A 16,220-nucleotide genomic window follows, 5' to 3' on the forward strand; every position below is an offset into this window, starting at 1 on the left:
CGGGTAAGAACAGAGGACGAATTGGACAAGGCCCTCCCCATGACACTAAAAATATCTTGGTACATCCAGCGTGGATGTTGGATGTTTGAGCGCTCTGAGCGTGAAGCATTTGGAGACAAACAGGAAATGACTCAAAAGGCAGTGAGAAAGAGAGATAAATGTACTGTCGGTAATAGTTGAGAGTGAATCCATGAAGGATACGAGACATGACACAGCAGCACACCACAGGAGCTTGAAACGGCACAGAAAACAGAATGATAAAATACTACTGATCAAGTGTAACCATACTGTAAGATACTGTAATAGTGCCTCTTTTGAGAAAAGCCTTTCCCCCCCAATTAATTTGACAGGCTTCTGGGGATATGATACATGCAACAGTATGATTCAATACATCACAACACTTTAAACAGGACAATACTTATTATTCTTTAATCTGACTGAGCAAAACTGACAAGAATATCCAAAACGATACCACTATGTATATATTTATTTCTATATTGTTCTATCTATACAATGGGATTGTTCTTCTGATGAACCGCCAGCCAAAACGTTCCATATACCCAATGCAAAAATGAATGTTGTTGCTATGGAGGCCTTTTAAGCCCAGTGAATTTGTGGTAACGGTAATTAAAAAGAAAAGAAGAAAAAAAAATGGTGTGAGCATTATCGTTAGCGGGATAATGGTTTCCACGCATGCCGTCTATGTGCTCTGCAAATTCGTGTTTGACAGAATTTTGATTAATTCATGTATTCAAATATATTGACTGACAGCTGGAATTACTTCTTACCTGGTGGCCACAACACAACACTCTTTGTAGGTATCCCAATTTTCGATAACATTAATGTGACGTCATGCAGCCAGAGTTTGGACTTTTTGACATGGTGTGTTATTCTGCTTTAAGTCTCCATCAGAAGATGGTACACTGTGGTCATAAATAAGATGGACATGGCCGGTAACAAGACTCAGGTAGACTGTGGCACTTCAAAATGCTCAATTCACACTAAGGGGCCCAAAGTGTGTCAGGAAAAACATCTTTGATACCACTACACCACCATCACCCCCAGCAGCCTGAACTCTTCTTACATTGCAGGATGGATCCATGCTTTCATATCATTTACACTAAAGTATGACAACACCATCAGAATGGGGCAGATGAAATTGAGACTCTTTAGGCCAGGAAAGAGTTTTACAATCTTCTATTCCAGCTTCAGTGAACCTGTGTGAACTGTAACCTCAGTTTCCTGGTAGCTGACAGCAGTAACAGCCGATCTGGTCTTTGACAGATCTTGGGTATAACGAGTGGTTATTTGAGTTACTGTTGTCTTTCCATCATCTGGAACCAGTCTGCCTATCCTCAACTCATCTTTGACAAACCATTTTGGCCCGGATAAATGCCTCTCGCTGGATATTTTCTCCCAGCAGATCAGAGGTTTCTGAAATACAGTCTGGCACCAAGAACCATCTTCAAAATCACTTAAATTATCTTTCTTCCCCATTCTCATGCTTGGTTTGAACGCCAGCAGCTATTTGAACAGGTGTCATTCAAAACGTGGAAGGTAAGTGTATGCAATCCAAAGCAAAATCAGCTTCTCTCCCAGTAGTGTTGTAATTTTGCCGAAGCCATTTCTAGCACAAGATAGAAGTGAGACAGAAAGTGAAGCACATCTCACTAAATTCAAAACTTTGGCAATGTTTTGGGGGAATCCATACAGCAGTCCTAGAGCAATATTTGTTAATACTATACATATACACTAATCATCCATCCGTTGTCTATCAACCTTTATCAAACTTGGGGTTCCTCATACAACATTTCAAGTGAAAACACATTGTTTTTGTGAAAGTTTCATTTGGTTCCGTTGCCTTTTGAGAGTGGATTAAACTGCCTGGTCAAAGTATAAGCAATTATAATAGCTGTTCGTTTTGGGGTGCTGCCACCCAAAGCAAACACTGACCAGAGGAAGTAAAGAAGTAACACAGCTCATTGATTGGTCCTGACCAAAAGCGGAAGTCCTGCGAGGCTAATTAGCTGTGGCTAATGGGTAGCCACAAACAACCGCAAATAGAGTCTTCAGACCAGATATTAATGAGATCCTTTCTCAATACTTCTTCCTCACTATTGCTTTGTCTGTACTCCACAAGATACTTTATAACTTTATCTTTCTGTGTATGCTTCTGTTTTGCAGGGTTAGCTTTGTTTGTTCAATACCCAAAATGCATTGCGCTCTACGTCGCCTCCTCTCATCCCACCGGCTGGAAAGGCCACCTGCATGAGAACGTAGACTGATGTTTTCAAGGGGACCAGAGACCTCTTGTTAAACCCGGATCAGAGCTCAGTGGAACGTTCAAAGACACCAAAACAAAACTAACTTTCCCAGAAAGTCCCTGAAGATAACTCTGGTCCGGGTCGGGCAGGGAAATGTGAGCGTGCCCCGAGAGTAATCATCTGTTTGAGGAAAGGTAAACTGGAGTTGTCTATTACTACTACTTTGTTTTTAATTGCTGGAAACATGAATAAACTTTAAATATGAATGTAAATCATTGGATCATTGGATCATAGCTTGCTTCTTGTCTTTTTCCAGCATATTTGTACTTTTATTGTATTTCCATCCATGCTTCTTTCATATATCACTTTTGTTTACCAACAAATTCAGTATCACACTTTACATTTTGTGATTACACCAGCCAGAAGGCGACCATTGGTGAGCTGATCTGGGCAATCTGCGAATCCTTTATAACAACCGGCACTGTCTGGCTCATACGCGACATAAATGAAATCAGCACTCACTCATCCAATCACACTCTGGAAAGAAGTTTGATGCATGAAATATTTGAAGAAGTATATAATTATCTAAATACTTTGCAAGAACTAAGTACATTTTCCCCCCCTTGAAAACTTCTCAATATTCTGAGAGAAATATCTCATTAATTCAGAAAAACAGGAAAATTTCTCCTCAAAGTCATTACTTCTGTAGGATGAATGCATAGTACTGCATTTCTGCTGAAAGACATTACAATACAATAAAAACACTGTAAAAAGCCATTTTCAATAAGGTAGTCTTTTTGCAGTTGAAAATAGATGTGTGTGCAACTTTAATTATCAAAATTGCCTTTTTTTCCCCAAAAGTTGAAATTGTGTAAACCTAGCCACACATATAAAACCATCTTGCAGATATCTGACAAATTTTAGAGTCACTTTCATCAATGTACAGGTTTTGTACCTCCCGACCTCCCTGCTCAAACTGTATTTGGGTTAGTGTACTGAGGAGCCGCTGACAGGTCATGGGTGTCAGCTGGTGGACAGATTACTCGTAGTATTGTTGTAGTAATCCTACACAGATTCATACGGAAAAATAATAACAGTGGGACAAAAATGCCTTATGTCACTAATCCATTGCTAATCCCTCATCACAGCGCGGCTGTCACTCAAACAATGAGACCAAACACTACATAAACACACAACAGGAGCAAGTAACACACAGCTAATCACCTTGTCAAGGTTTTTTTTTCATTTTTTTCTTCTTTTTTTTAAGAAAAAGACTCGCCCTCCCTTGACTTTCCAGGCACAAAACCACGCACAAACAGACAAACTTCCTTTTTGACTGGAGCATGCACCTAACCTCTCTGTGACCTTTTGCAGAAACACTTCTGCACAGCCAGGTTTCCACCTGCTCTCCCACTGCTTCTCCTACAGCTCACGATTTAGTGCATTAAAATTAAGCAGAATCAAAGGCATTGTTTGCAGGAGGATTAGCTTAAGAAATTGGATTGTTGTCTAACGGGCCAAAATGCAGTGAAGTCTGATGGTTTCAGCCCTACCTCACCATTGTGGTCAAAGCCTGCCACAGCCCCTTGCTTCAGCAGCCTCAGACTTTAGTAATCCAGCACTGGGCACTGTTACACAAGAGAGGGTGGGAGGGAGCGAGGGAGATATAGAAACAAAAGGGGGAGGGCGTGGAGGGGCGGGGGTGCTTGTAAAAGTGTTACCGAGTTAGAGTGAGACGGGGACAGTGAGAGAAACAACAGAAGTGTAAGAGAGAGAGTGTGCAGGAGGGCAAGAGAGAGACAGAGAGAGAGAGTGAGCGAAGGGGCGGGGGCCTTTTAATCTGGGATTTGGATGAGCGTGAGCAGACCTGATACCAGCACCAGTGCTATCAGCTCCCCCTCCGTCCCCGCCGCAGACATATGTGACAGCCACTGGCAAACTGCTCCACCACCCTCGTCCCAGTCCCTCAAAATCAGCTTGTCTCCACTTTCAGACCCTCGGAGGTTTGGGAATCTCCAAAGCTCTAAAGCCAGACACCCACACATTCCCCCCCAACCCCCACCACCCCCGTGCTCCTAGCGCCTACAGAGCTCTCCTTGGCTGTAACACAGGCCAGTCTGGGCCAGGCCAGGTCCGGGTGCCAGGTCCCCGAGCACCACCACGTCCGCGCTATCTTGTCGGCGGCTAATACAACAGCTGTGTTGCCCGTGTTTGGAGATTACACGTGGCGTAGTTACACCGGATCATAGTTAGCCCTGGCCAGGCTAACCCCCCCCCCCCCCCCCCCACTCTCAATCCAGCCAATTCAGCAGTATGCCATTAGGTTATTAATTTTGCTAGAGTGGGTTAGGGAGCTTTGCAGATGAGGTAGGAGAAATAAAGAAAACAATGGAGGGAAAATGGCTTTGTAGTTCAGCTCTCAATTATCGCATAGTTACAATTCACCATTTATTCAGAGACCAGGCTTGATATCAACAGTTTTACAAATAGTAGTGCATCTTATTGATTACCTTTTGGATACACTGGGTGTTTTTCTGAGGTGACTTTGTGAGACTATGAAGGGATTTTTGGCCAAACCTTCAGGTCTTTAGAAGTCTTTAAACTTCAAGGGTAAACTTAAGTGGTAGAAAAGTGCCTTTTAAAAGTTATCCTTCAAGTTAAATGTATGAATCAGGGACTGTTTGAAAGCCGGTGCAGTGGTTAACACTCGCCACATACAGTGAAAATCTCTGGTTTGAGACTTTCCTCTCACAGTGCAGAAACATGCATTTGGGGTTAGATGGTGACATTTAAGGTGATCATATGAGCTGTACATCCGAGGTACGAGAGCAGTGAATAGCCTGGAGAGGCGGACTCGAAGTGCTACAGCTCTTTTACATTTTCATCAACTTCAAATACTATTTTGCACTAACCAGTGTGAAAGGACCCTGAAACTGCCTGTAGGTGTAAATATGTGTGTATGTGTGAGATAATCACTCCACGTTGGCCCTGTGATGAGCAGCTGGCCTGTTGAAGATATGTCCTGCCTTCACCCACAGTCAGCTGGGATTATTTCAACGTCCTGCTACCATTCAAGCTTTCCATCCTTTCTCTGGATTCATTAAATCCGTATTTCTGTTGGTCTTCTGGAAGCTTAAGGACACTGATTAGTGTAGCAGTACCATTGGTCGCCACCCTTATCAATGACTTCATGCAGCCTACTGTTCTTCTTGGTTTTTGCCCAGTATGTTGAGTAGTGGATGTGTGGAAGTACAACAGTGACATTTGCTCCGTTTGAAGAGCATGCATTCAAATATGTAAACCATAAACAAGCCTGAAGTTGGATAAAGCGACATCGAAGATGAGTGGATGGAAGCAGAAATACAAGGTTACATGGAAGAACTTTGATGTGTTTATATGTAAATTCATCATAGGGCTTGAGGGGAACATGAGCAGAACCAAGCTAATGATAGGCCAAGGCAAAGTTACACCCTGGGCGAGTTTTTGTTAATTAATATTACTTAAGTTGATTCATATAAGAAACATAGCTTGTGTGCATGGTGACGTAAGGAACATTATTTTTGATGAGGAAGTTTTTAACATATAGAGGGTAACTGATTACTGACTAACTTTGACCATTACGGTCAACATTTGAAATCTGGATAGTTTCATCTTTCATGGATTAATTGAAAAACCAAAGTAAAGAATTATCATAGTGAAACTCTGTGAATAATCAGACACATGTAGCTCAGTAGTTCACAGCAGGTTTGACCATGTTTGAACGATGAAAATGCAGTACAGGTATCTGTTGGCAGCCCTTTAACCTTTTACTCTTCCCATTTGTGAACCAGCTAAATGAAACACGTTCAACAGCTCATTGTCTAGAAACAGAGGCATGCTGGGTAAACTGCTATGGACAGTCCCTGATTGAGCTAATGTCAGATTACTGTTAACTTAAAACAGTAACTTCTGCTTCTATGTAACCCATTTCCTGTCCAACCTTGTCAACAATGAGGCTGTGTTTGGATTTCAATAAATACTGTCCAGTTAACTTCCCTCGAATCAGACACATCGCATGCGAACAACCTGTTGATGCAGCCATGTGAAGGCCAGCCAGCTGCATACTGGTAAAAATCTACATTATGTGGAGAAATGTGCACGCATATATTGTGTTTATTTTGCTCGTGGGCAAATTAGACCATCATTGGTGCCTGTGTAAATAATGAAAAACATCAGCCTGCCAAGCTCCTTAATGTTGATAACTGCACACCGAAACACTGACAACAAAACTAAGAGCCTGCAGCCACACAAGGTTGCAATTGTGATAGTTAAAAGTAAATCCCTGCCTGATGACTGCATTAAAATGAAAAGTAAGGGGATCAGCCAAGTTCCAATGGAGCCCCCCGGGGGGAGCCTGCATATCTGTACTGCAACACGTACCAATTCATTCAACCACATCTGACAAAAAAAAACAAAAACAAAAAACTCTGCCAGCTTCTTGGTGGCACTGAAAGAAGATACAGAAGATCAACAGGGTTTTTTGGTGTGTTTTTTTTTAACATCAATAAGTGGGGGTAATTTCAACTGAGAATGCCACACTAAAACATTCACACTTACTTACGTCTAGCCAAAAAGCTTTCAGTAGTTTCCAGGAGCTCTATTCTGCCTTAATGCCCCCACCAGTCTGGGCAATTATAGCAATTGTACAAGTTTATTGCATGTTCCACATCGGCATCATGAACTTGAGATTACGTCGGGCTTGATGGGTGCAGACTGCATGACGTCAACCTTTGCAAAAACCAGAGCGCTGCAACATACAGTAATACACACAAATATCAAAGTATGTCGTCCACAGAGAGACAAATGTGGCACAGAAAACACAAAGAGGAGGAGGAAGGATTGATTGTAGATGTAACGTTCAGTTTTGCCTCCGTGGAAATCCAGAAAACTGGAAAAGGCTCCACTTATATGACAAAGATTGAAGTCAAAATGCATCGTTTTAGCATTTTCATTCCAGAGAAGTTTCCCATTTACATGGCAATGTTTTGAAAAGGATGTCCATTTTGAAGAAACGGCAGAAACGCTGTAAACAATGTAATTAGCATGCCAGGCCACAAGTTGGCGCGGTTGTTTTTTTGTTGTAATGAAACCACACACACACACATGCAGCAAAGAGCAGTATGCTATAAACAAAAACAATGCAGAGTACATAGACATTTATATGGACAGACGACTGTCAACTATAAAACTACCAAGTCCCAGCAGAATATGGACGCGGAGTCATGACACTCTGGCCGCCAGTGTTGTTATTGTCCATCTACTCAAGCATGTGCACAAGAACTAATTACTATGACCCGATGACACTATGCACATGCGCAGGAGCAGCATTTCAGAAAAGTTCAGTTTCCCACCAGAGACAGAGAACTTTTTGAAATGTTCCACATTGGGGGCTATTTACAAAAACTTGCATTTTCAGTAACTCCAAACACCGTCGTTGTGTAAACAGACACCCAAAACACAACAAAAGTTGTCCGTTTTCACTTGAAGGCCTAAATGTTGTGTTCTTGCTATTGATTAGTCTTTGTCTGTAGGTGGAAGCAACGGTCAGCTTCTTACCGACTTATAATATTTACATTTCTATTAAAGTTTCTCCCGTTTTCTTTTTGACCTGGCTTGTTTCTTTTATTTGCTACTATTATGTGCAAAGCCGGTTGACGTCAACGGATTTGTGGCCAAGTCCAAAACCTTTACAGCTATATGCAAAACTGTCTAATTTACCTTGCACGATCTGTGCACCGCTTTCTTTTGGAACCACACATCCCGTGTGAAGCTCCTTGTAGCTTTGATTGCAGCTCCATGTGCCTGCCTCAAATCACTTCCTCGATGAAGTTCAAACATTTATTTATGTGTGTTTGATTTTGGCTTTGACTCCTGCTCTTGCTTTCAGGCAAGACAGAACAAAACAAGCTGTTTTAGGCTTAATTATGAAAGTCGTTTTCCTGAAAATGTCACTTATGCAATCCTGGCTGTGAGCCTCTTTCTTTGGGTTTTCTGGGAAACTTTTCCCGAGATCTCCAGTGAGACGATGGTTTTTGCACTCGGGATGTTTGCGGGAACAACTGTATTTGCTCCCTCTTCCTCTCTGGATAATGTTTAACTTAAACACCATAACTTCCCGGGAACAGCTTGCAGACACAAACCTGCTCAGAGACAGAGAGGGAAATATAAAATCCTGCACTGCTTCTTTGCTTGTTAATACTCGAATGTCACATTAAGCAGCTGCAGTAAACACCGTTGCTGATGTATTTCCACTTGCCCCTCACTTGGGGCCAATGTAAGAACACCGATTCATGCATTCCAAAATATACTAAGTGTTGGTTTAATTAAATTATTGCTGCCATGTGTTAAGTGTCCATTATAGCTCTCTTTAAGGTTGCAGCGAGCCCATTAACAAGCAAATTTCAAATGTAGAATTAAGCCTGAGGGGTGCAGGAGTGCACTAATTTAACAATGTCAGTTAAAAGATTTCCGCTGCTCGCTCGCTAAAACTCTGTTCATTTGCTTTGCATTCAGCTCATTAGGAAGACTTTCCAACAACTTCCGAAACCTCTGATAGTCAAACCTTTAAAGTTACTTCAGTTGAAATGACTTATCTGAAGCCGATGGCCCTGTTTTAAAAGACCAGCTGAGTAAATCCTTTTCAAACCAACGCAGGAAGACACCATCAGCGACACTGAGCTGTTCTACTCATTAGGCCTCCACTGCCAGTTGTTATGTGTTCACAGACTCGTGTTGTTCTGACTCTCATTAATACAGAGGTTTTTTTTTTTATAAATCTACAGGCAAATTGTTAAAAGTAAATTTTGGGGATTAGTAAAATGTTTATCTTTGTACTTTCGGTCAAGCAAATTGCTTACCTTTAACATAATCTCCACAGCATTCCTAAAAGAAAACTGACAGATATCACCCAAGAGCAGCTCCCATTCTCGTTATTATGTCACAAAAGGGATGCAGGCTCTTGTAATTTATTGAAGAACACTTATCTGTGCAGGACATGCGCTTTTCTTTTTTTTTCTTTTTTTTAAACTAATCTATAATGCAGAGTGACCAGCATGCCCTTCCTATACAACCTTATCCAAGTCCTCCCTCGCCTGCTCAGATCATGACTGCAGGAGCAGGAGTGACTCAGGGCTTTCCAAGAATAGGATTCCCTTTGACAACCGCCAGGCGCATCTGGCAACGGGCAGCAAGGAGAGGAGAGGCAGAGACAACAGAGCCGGATTTCCAGTAGCCTGGCTTCATCAGACAAGAAAGGGGAGGATAAAGTTGTGGGAGAGACGGAGGCAGCTGGGAGCTGCAGGTCGGGCCTCCGGCGGGTTGAAGAGGGGAAAACAGGCCGCATGTGCATCCAGCCACCACTCAATCCTCTTACATAATGTCTCAAGTTCAATATAGCTCTGACTGGCTATTTAAAGCATGCCTGTCTAGGCCCGCTGACAAAAAGGTGATATACTTAGTAGCCACAGTGCAGCATGAAAGTCTGGGTTAGGGCTATATTGGTCACAGACAAGCCCCGGGGTGTGGGTTTTGGTAATGTGGCAGTTATTTTTAGCCCCGCTGATGATCTGGAGTATTTACATGGGGTGAACACCCCCACCCCCACCCCCACCATTCACTGAATGTTTTTTTTTTTGGTTTTTTTCTGTGTAGCACCAAACAGTCAGCTTAGAATTAATGACTAACTAGCTTTTCTTTGCACAGGCCAACCAGGAGACAAGTGGTCAAAAGCATGTAAAATAACTTCAAGCAAAAAAGGGATTGCAGCTTTGTGTGTTTACAGAGAGTAAATAGCGCTTGTGAAACAGTAAAAGTAGCTCTGGGTATATTGGTTAATAAATAACTTTTCTAAAACAGGAGCAATCCTTTTGAATAGAAATCTTCATTACCAGCTGCAGACAGCATTTACACAGCAGTCACAATAAACGCCACAAAATCTAAATATAACCGCAGATAAGTCTTTTTTTTCTACGTCCACATTGTATTACTGATGTGTGAGAAACACACGTTTAAACATGCTTTGCATTTTGCTGCAGCTCTGTGTAAATATGTGGCCACACCACAAACACAATATTGAAATGATGAAATGAGGCTCTGTTAAATTCTAGATTAAACACAGCGTGTTTGTCATTTCGCTAATGCTTTCTCTTGAGTCACAGATTGGAGATTTTCAAGCCTGTAAAATGGTTTGGATGTTCGGAAGCACAGTTTTTGTTGCAAAAACATTCAAAAACTAACTATTTTTTGGTGCATTTCATGACAACAAGCCCTCCAATAATTACAAGCTAACTCAACATTGATTTATTTTCTTAACATCCGTGTGCATTAACATTGATTGGACCATTGTTTGCTAACCCCGGCTCACTGAACGACGGCTTATTTAAAGTCGTTAATGGCCGTATTACTCTGATCAAAGGTCTGCAAAAGCAGCTCTGATATCAAATACTAGAAATGACATTTTCAAGGACGCGGCCCTTAAATTAAGCAGTGAAAGAGCGTGGGCATGTGCAGCTGTCTCCTAAACCCTGTGTGCACTGCTTTGTGTCTGAATAAATGAATAAAATGCAAAACATGCATCTGGAAAAGAATTTAAAAACAAACAAAAAAAATGTAGTTTCGGACCGCTCCTGAAAAAGTTGGCAACGCTATCTTATTCCTCCACATGGGCTGTTGTTTTCCTGTCGGCTTATCGAAAAAACTGACTCACAGTTCTCAGCTGGTCAAATGAGTTTCAGTGACAGACGAGGTCTGCTCCACAAACAAAGGGGAGAGGCAGGAGGGGCTTTCCAAAAGTGGAAAGTTTGCCAGACTTAGGCAGAAGCAAGTGGCTAAAATGAAAATGGAAGAGCAGTGTGCTTCATCACTACGTCTTTCTCTGGGCCGACGCTGACCGTTATCACTGTTACTTTACCTGCACACCAGCGGCGGAAAGTGGAAAAGTATCTGTACTTTACTTGAGCATTTATTTTCCCTCTCGTGACTTTTTACATTTAAACTCAAACCTCTGTACCTACTCCATCTTCGTTCGGTTAAACCTCTACATATTTGATTTAGTGTAAATCTGAACGGTCTGAAAGGTGAAACGCTCCCGTCCATCACGTGCCGAGTTCCAGTTTTTGCCTTCTTGCTTTTTGGCTCAGACTTTCTGGTATGAAAGGGAAAAGGTACAAACACTCCTTCGTCCCTAAACCCATTTCCCTGCTGAAGTCAGGAGGAGTTGTAGCTATATCTTATATCAGGTGGCTTCTCACAGGTAGACAGGAACTTATAATATGCACTGACAGCACTTTACTGATTCTGTATGTCATAGCTGATGGAGCTGAACGATGGCTACTGGTGTTGTATTATCCCTCCCTGTTGGATTTTTAAAGGTTGCATGTATGAATGTGCGTTCTTTATGTTTCATGCTTTGCTGCAAAAAAAAACCCTCAACTGAACTGAAAGATCAAAGTAACAGTTATTCAAACTGAAGAAACAAGAGTGATCAAGTTGCATCAATAGTGGTTGAACTCAAAGACTTTCTGTTCTAAAAAATCTGCCACAATAATGGCAGAAAAATTGTTAAATGAAATACTTTAGAAAACCATTCTGACTAAAAATGATGACACAGGTTGAATCACGATGTTTGTCAGCAATGTTTACGCCCACTGCACTATAGAGTGTTACAGTGACATGCGTTCTAATTTATGTGCACATGCACACATATACTGTATATGCATATGATGACGCCATGTAACAAGAGCCAATATGTAGAATTTATTCATTCTCCACCAAGATGGAAAACCAGTTATTGGTTGTTAGACACGCCATCAGAAAAGGTTTAAGATGCCTCAAAACAGGCAAACTGAAAAACTGTACTCAAGTTGATTTCAGAAAATGTATGTTATGACTTTTACTTCTATAAATTATTTGAAAAAGTACTTTTATTCAAGTTTTAAGTCTTACTTAAGTATCTATGCTTCTACTTTTGCCACCTCCGCTGTGCACTCGGCACAGTACAGACTGTCCCTTTAAGACTTTACCACAACCGGGCTTCAGCACAAGAATAATAGAGGACAAAGTATGTGGAAACTGAAGTCCTCTGTGATATTCTGATGAAGTGAAATCCTTCCTGATACGATACTATCATCACAGGAGAGCGGCCCTGTGAGACGGAGACGGCACGCACTGTGGTATTGTTCCCCTGTGGTACTTCAGCTCAGGAAGTACAGAGCAACAGTCAGACGCGTCTAGACCAGCGGCACGCCACGGAAACTCTCCGAGATGATGACAACTTTTGATTTGGTCTTTTTCCTGCATCTCTGAACTTCACCTGCAGGCAACTCAACAACAACTCACACACTGGGCTGTCCTTGGTAACCTTTCAGCACATTGAAATCCAGTATGTGTGGAACAAAAATAGCAGCCACTACTCAAGTGTCTTTGTGCTGAAATAAGTGAATTTTTTGGATAAACTGAAGATAAATAAACCCGTGTCACATCATCAGCCGCCCATTAATAACAAATGCATGGTTTCACACTGTGTGAAGAAACTGGAGTTAATACTAACTCACTGTGGAGAAAATATAACAAAGACAAATGGATGTGACATGATAAGTTATGATGAACGATCATAAGTTCAACAGGTATGACGGTTGAGTAAGAATACACCCATCTTCTACATACTTTCATGCCTTTGATAACACTTTTAGAGCTGATCAGCTTTTACAAACATCATCTCTTCATGTGAGAATTCAGAGTTATAGTGTGTTTCACTCATGGCATGCGAGAGTTGCGAGCTCTGCTTTATTTGGTTTTAATGAAAACGACTATCTGACGTGCTCCAGAGCTTCAATTACTGTGAGAGGGGAGATGGACCGTCCCAGCATCGTATGAAAAACAAAAAGTGGGGTTACGAGAGTAGTCCTCCCCCTTCACACCGTGGAATTCTGGAATATTCACAATTTTAGGATTATTTTGTCGAAGTCATCAAATCGGCCATCATTAATCACAATTTCATGAGAGCATGGTCGCTCACTGCCATTAACTTGTTTAGCTTAATGATCTGAATCCTTTACGCTTAATATAAATAAATAAATATTTAGTCACTGATGAATCCAACTAGCAGTTTGTTCTTAGTTAATCTTCCCAAGAGCTTTGGCTATTTCCGATTTTTATCAATACTTCCTCTCCCAGCAGGGGGCACCGGCATGTCCTTCATGTCCATGTGGTACAATGTGATCTTTCTAGGCAGAAGGAAAAGTGTTTATTTTTGTAACCTTTAAAGGATTAAACATTGGTTTAGTGGCAAGCACTCTCCAATTTCAGTGTTTCAAAGCCAGGCTTGGAAGGAGGAGGCGGCCAAGAAACACTTGACTCCAATTGGTGACTCCACGATTGTCCGTGGTCATGTGAGTGAGTGTGTGTGCGTGTGTGTGTGTAAAACCGGTGATGTACTGGTGTACTGTCTGAGATGTACTCTGACTTCATTCAGACTGAAGATGGATGATCAACCTTTAAATTAATTATCAACTTAATTCATAATAGTCAGCATGATATTAAAATAAAACTTTGAAGACACTTGTTGTGTCTGCTTTAGTTAAACTATAATTAAGTGTCCTAGAGATTAAACACAAGCAGTGAACTATCAAAGTGAAAAGACGTTTAAAGATCAGACTCAGGCAAAGGTTGAATGTGTTTAGAGCAAGTCAGAAGAAAATGAACTGAAATGTTTCAAAAACTGTTCGATTTAGTGTTTCTTTACAGTTTTGGAGACACTAAAGTCAAATTTGGTTAAAGTTCCTCTGGCGACGGGGGTCGAAATGCGATTTAGACAAATAATAAAGACCATAACTCTATATTTTCAGTCATTGGACGGGCGTCAATATGAACTGTTTTGTCAGATCAGGTGTTACGTCAAACACCATTAATGTGGCAGCGCCCTACTTTCAGCAGAAAATAAGGTCAATAAAACACATCTACTATCCTTTCCACCAATGCACCTGTTTGTATTAAGTGTAAACTCTGCAACTGCCAACTCTGCATTTCTTTTGAGTCCACAACAGTCCTGGTGGTCAGGAGAAACGCCAGAAGCAATCGTCAACACCCCAGAGGTCACCTTGCACATAAACCTGCACCTGGATGAATAACTGATGTGGAATAGAAAGAATTGTTGGTTTTAAATAAGAGAATTGAGTTTTGGCTGCTGTCTTTCGGGGTCGCCAGGATCTAATCTGCACCTTTGATTTGGCACATCAAATGCAAAATGTTGGGATTTGAACCAGCAAACTTCTGGTTACAATCTTGCTTCTCAAACGTCGAAGTCGCCACTGCTACCAAAGTATAATAATAATAATAATAAAAAAAATGTGAAAATTCTATATATTTCACTTTCTTACACATAAATTTTAATATTTCAAGCCTTTTTTTGTTCTTTAAAAATGTATATTTGACAATATATATATTTTTTAAGGAGGCAATAATTATCACACTGAAACTTTTCAGTTTTTATGTTATGAGTGAAGCAATATCTAACAAAATCCATTTTAAATGCAAATCTAATACTGAAAGAACTGCAATATAAAGTCTTTTTTAGCTTTTCTCCCCTTCTTTTGCATCCAGTGAAGTAGTGGAAGGTAGACAAGCAGCAAATCATATCATGTGAACCAATAATACAAAACCCGAATGAATGAAGTTCAGCTTATGTTGTAACTCTTCACATCTGTTTGAGGGAGATTAATAAATCATTATAGTCCCGTGGATGGGCATCTGGTTAATATTTAGAAGGTTTTATGCAATTGAATACATTAGCCTGTGTTGTTATATGGATTTACTGGAAAAAAACTGAAAATAAAGAATGAAGAGGTTTTTCTGGGATTATGCCAAAAGTGTGTTTTTAATGTATGAGAGCTTAAAGGAAGCTATAATCCAATTCCTGCACATTGTACAGAGATACAATAAAACCAGGAGCGTCCTTTATAGCAGGTAATCCAGGTGAGTAATGTCAGCATATTATGTTATTGATATTTTCATTCATATAGTGCGCGTTTCTAAGAAATAAATCACAGCGTTTACAAACACGCGCATAAAAATTGCAAATGAGGGGAAAAAATCCAGGACAGGAATTTGACATTGAATTAAAACAATTTTTCATTATGATTTGAGCTCAATTAAATGTTTTTTGCACTTTTTATTAGAGGTATCAACGTCGTCTCGTGTGAGGAGGCGCACTTTCACTCACCCATACAACGCACAAACAAAACAAACAAACAAACAATCAAACAAACGCGTTTTATAGAAGCGTGCAATATTAAATATTCCAGATCAGGTGTTACCGGGGGGTTTGAGTTAAAAAAGTTGGGACGCCCTCTCCTTCAGCCGGTTTCGCGTCAGTCTCTGAGCGCTCGCGCAGAGCAAAAGAGAGGAGGGGGGCGATTTGGAAGCGCGTAAACAAGCGTGAGACTCAGTCCGAGTGAGGAGAGAAAGTTTGGATAAAACAAAGTGTACTTTACCTGCGAGATGTCATAGCAGTCTCTGAGCGCTGACAAGTGTCCTCGGACGGTTTCCTGCTGCCTGCGCGGAGCCGCGGTGAAGAGTGAGAGGTCCGCTGAAGCCGCGCGTCATGACGCACGGAGCCGCCGGCACCACGTCCGCCCAGCCCCTTCACAATCAAAGCCCGGAGTGGAGCAGAGACCGAGCGATGTGAAGCCTCCCTTCAAAGTTACAATCCAGCCTCTTCTTCAGGACAATAACTGCTTCTTTTTCTTTTTTTCAGCTTCACTAGAAACTTTTTTTTTCTTATTTTTATTTCTGATGACTGAACAGTGGAGCAGTGGTTTGCCTAACAGCAAAAAAGTTGTGGGCTCAAATCCCAGCCCAGCAGTGGCAGAGACAGAAACATTTCAGTGGGGTGGCCAGGATGAAATATGTTCTTTTCTTCTT

General features: G+C 41.2%; 1 protein-coding gene across 2 annotated transcripts in view; it reads right to left on the minus strand.

Annotated features, from left to right (window-relative positions):
• Positions 1 to 15,896, minus strand: part of ptpn11b (protein tyrosine phosphatase non-receptor type 11b) — a 48,635-nt gene extending 32,739 nt beyond the window's left edge. For both annotated transcript variants that reach the window (XM_080470102.1, XM_080470101.1), the window contains exon 1: positions 15,791 to 15,896. In XM_080470102.1, the coding sequence (XP_080326228.1) occupies positions 15,791 to 15,804 (14 nt within the window). In that variant the 5' untranslated portion in view covers positions 15,805 to 15,896. The remainder of the gene's footprint in view (positions 1 to 15,790) is intronic.
• Between the last annotated feature and the right edge of the window lie 324 nt (positions 15,897 to 16,220).

Source organism: Lipophrys pholis (genome assembly GCF_963383615.2).
Source record: "Lipophrys pholis genome assembly, chromosome: 8".
Classification (NCBI taxonomy): Eukaryota; Metazoa; Chordata; class Actinopteri; order Blenniiformes; family Blenniidae; genus Lipophrys; species Lipophrys pholis.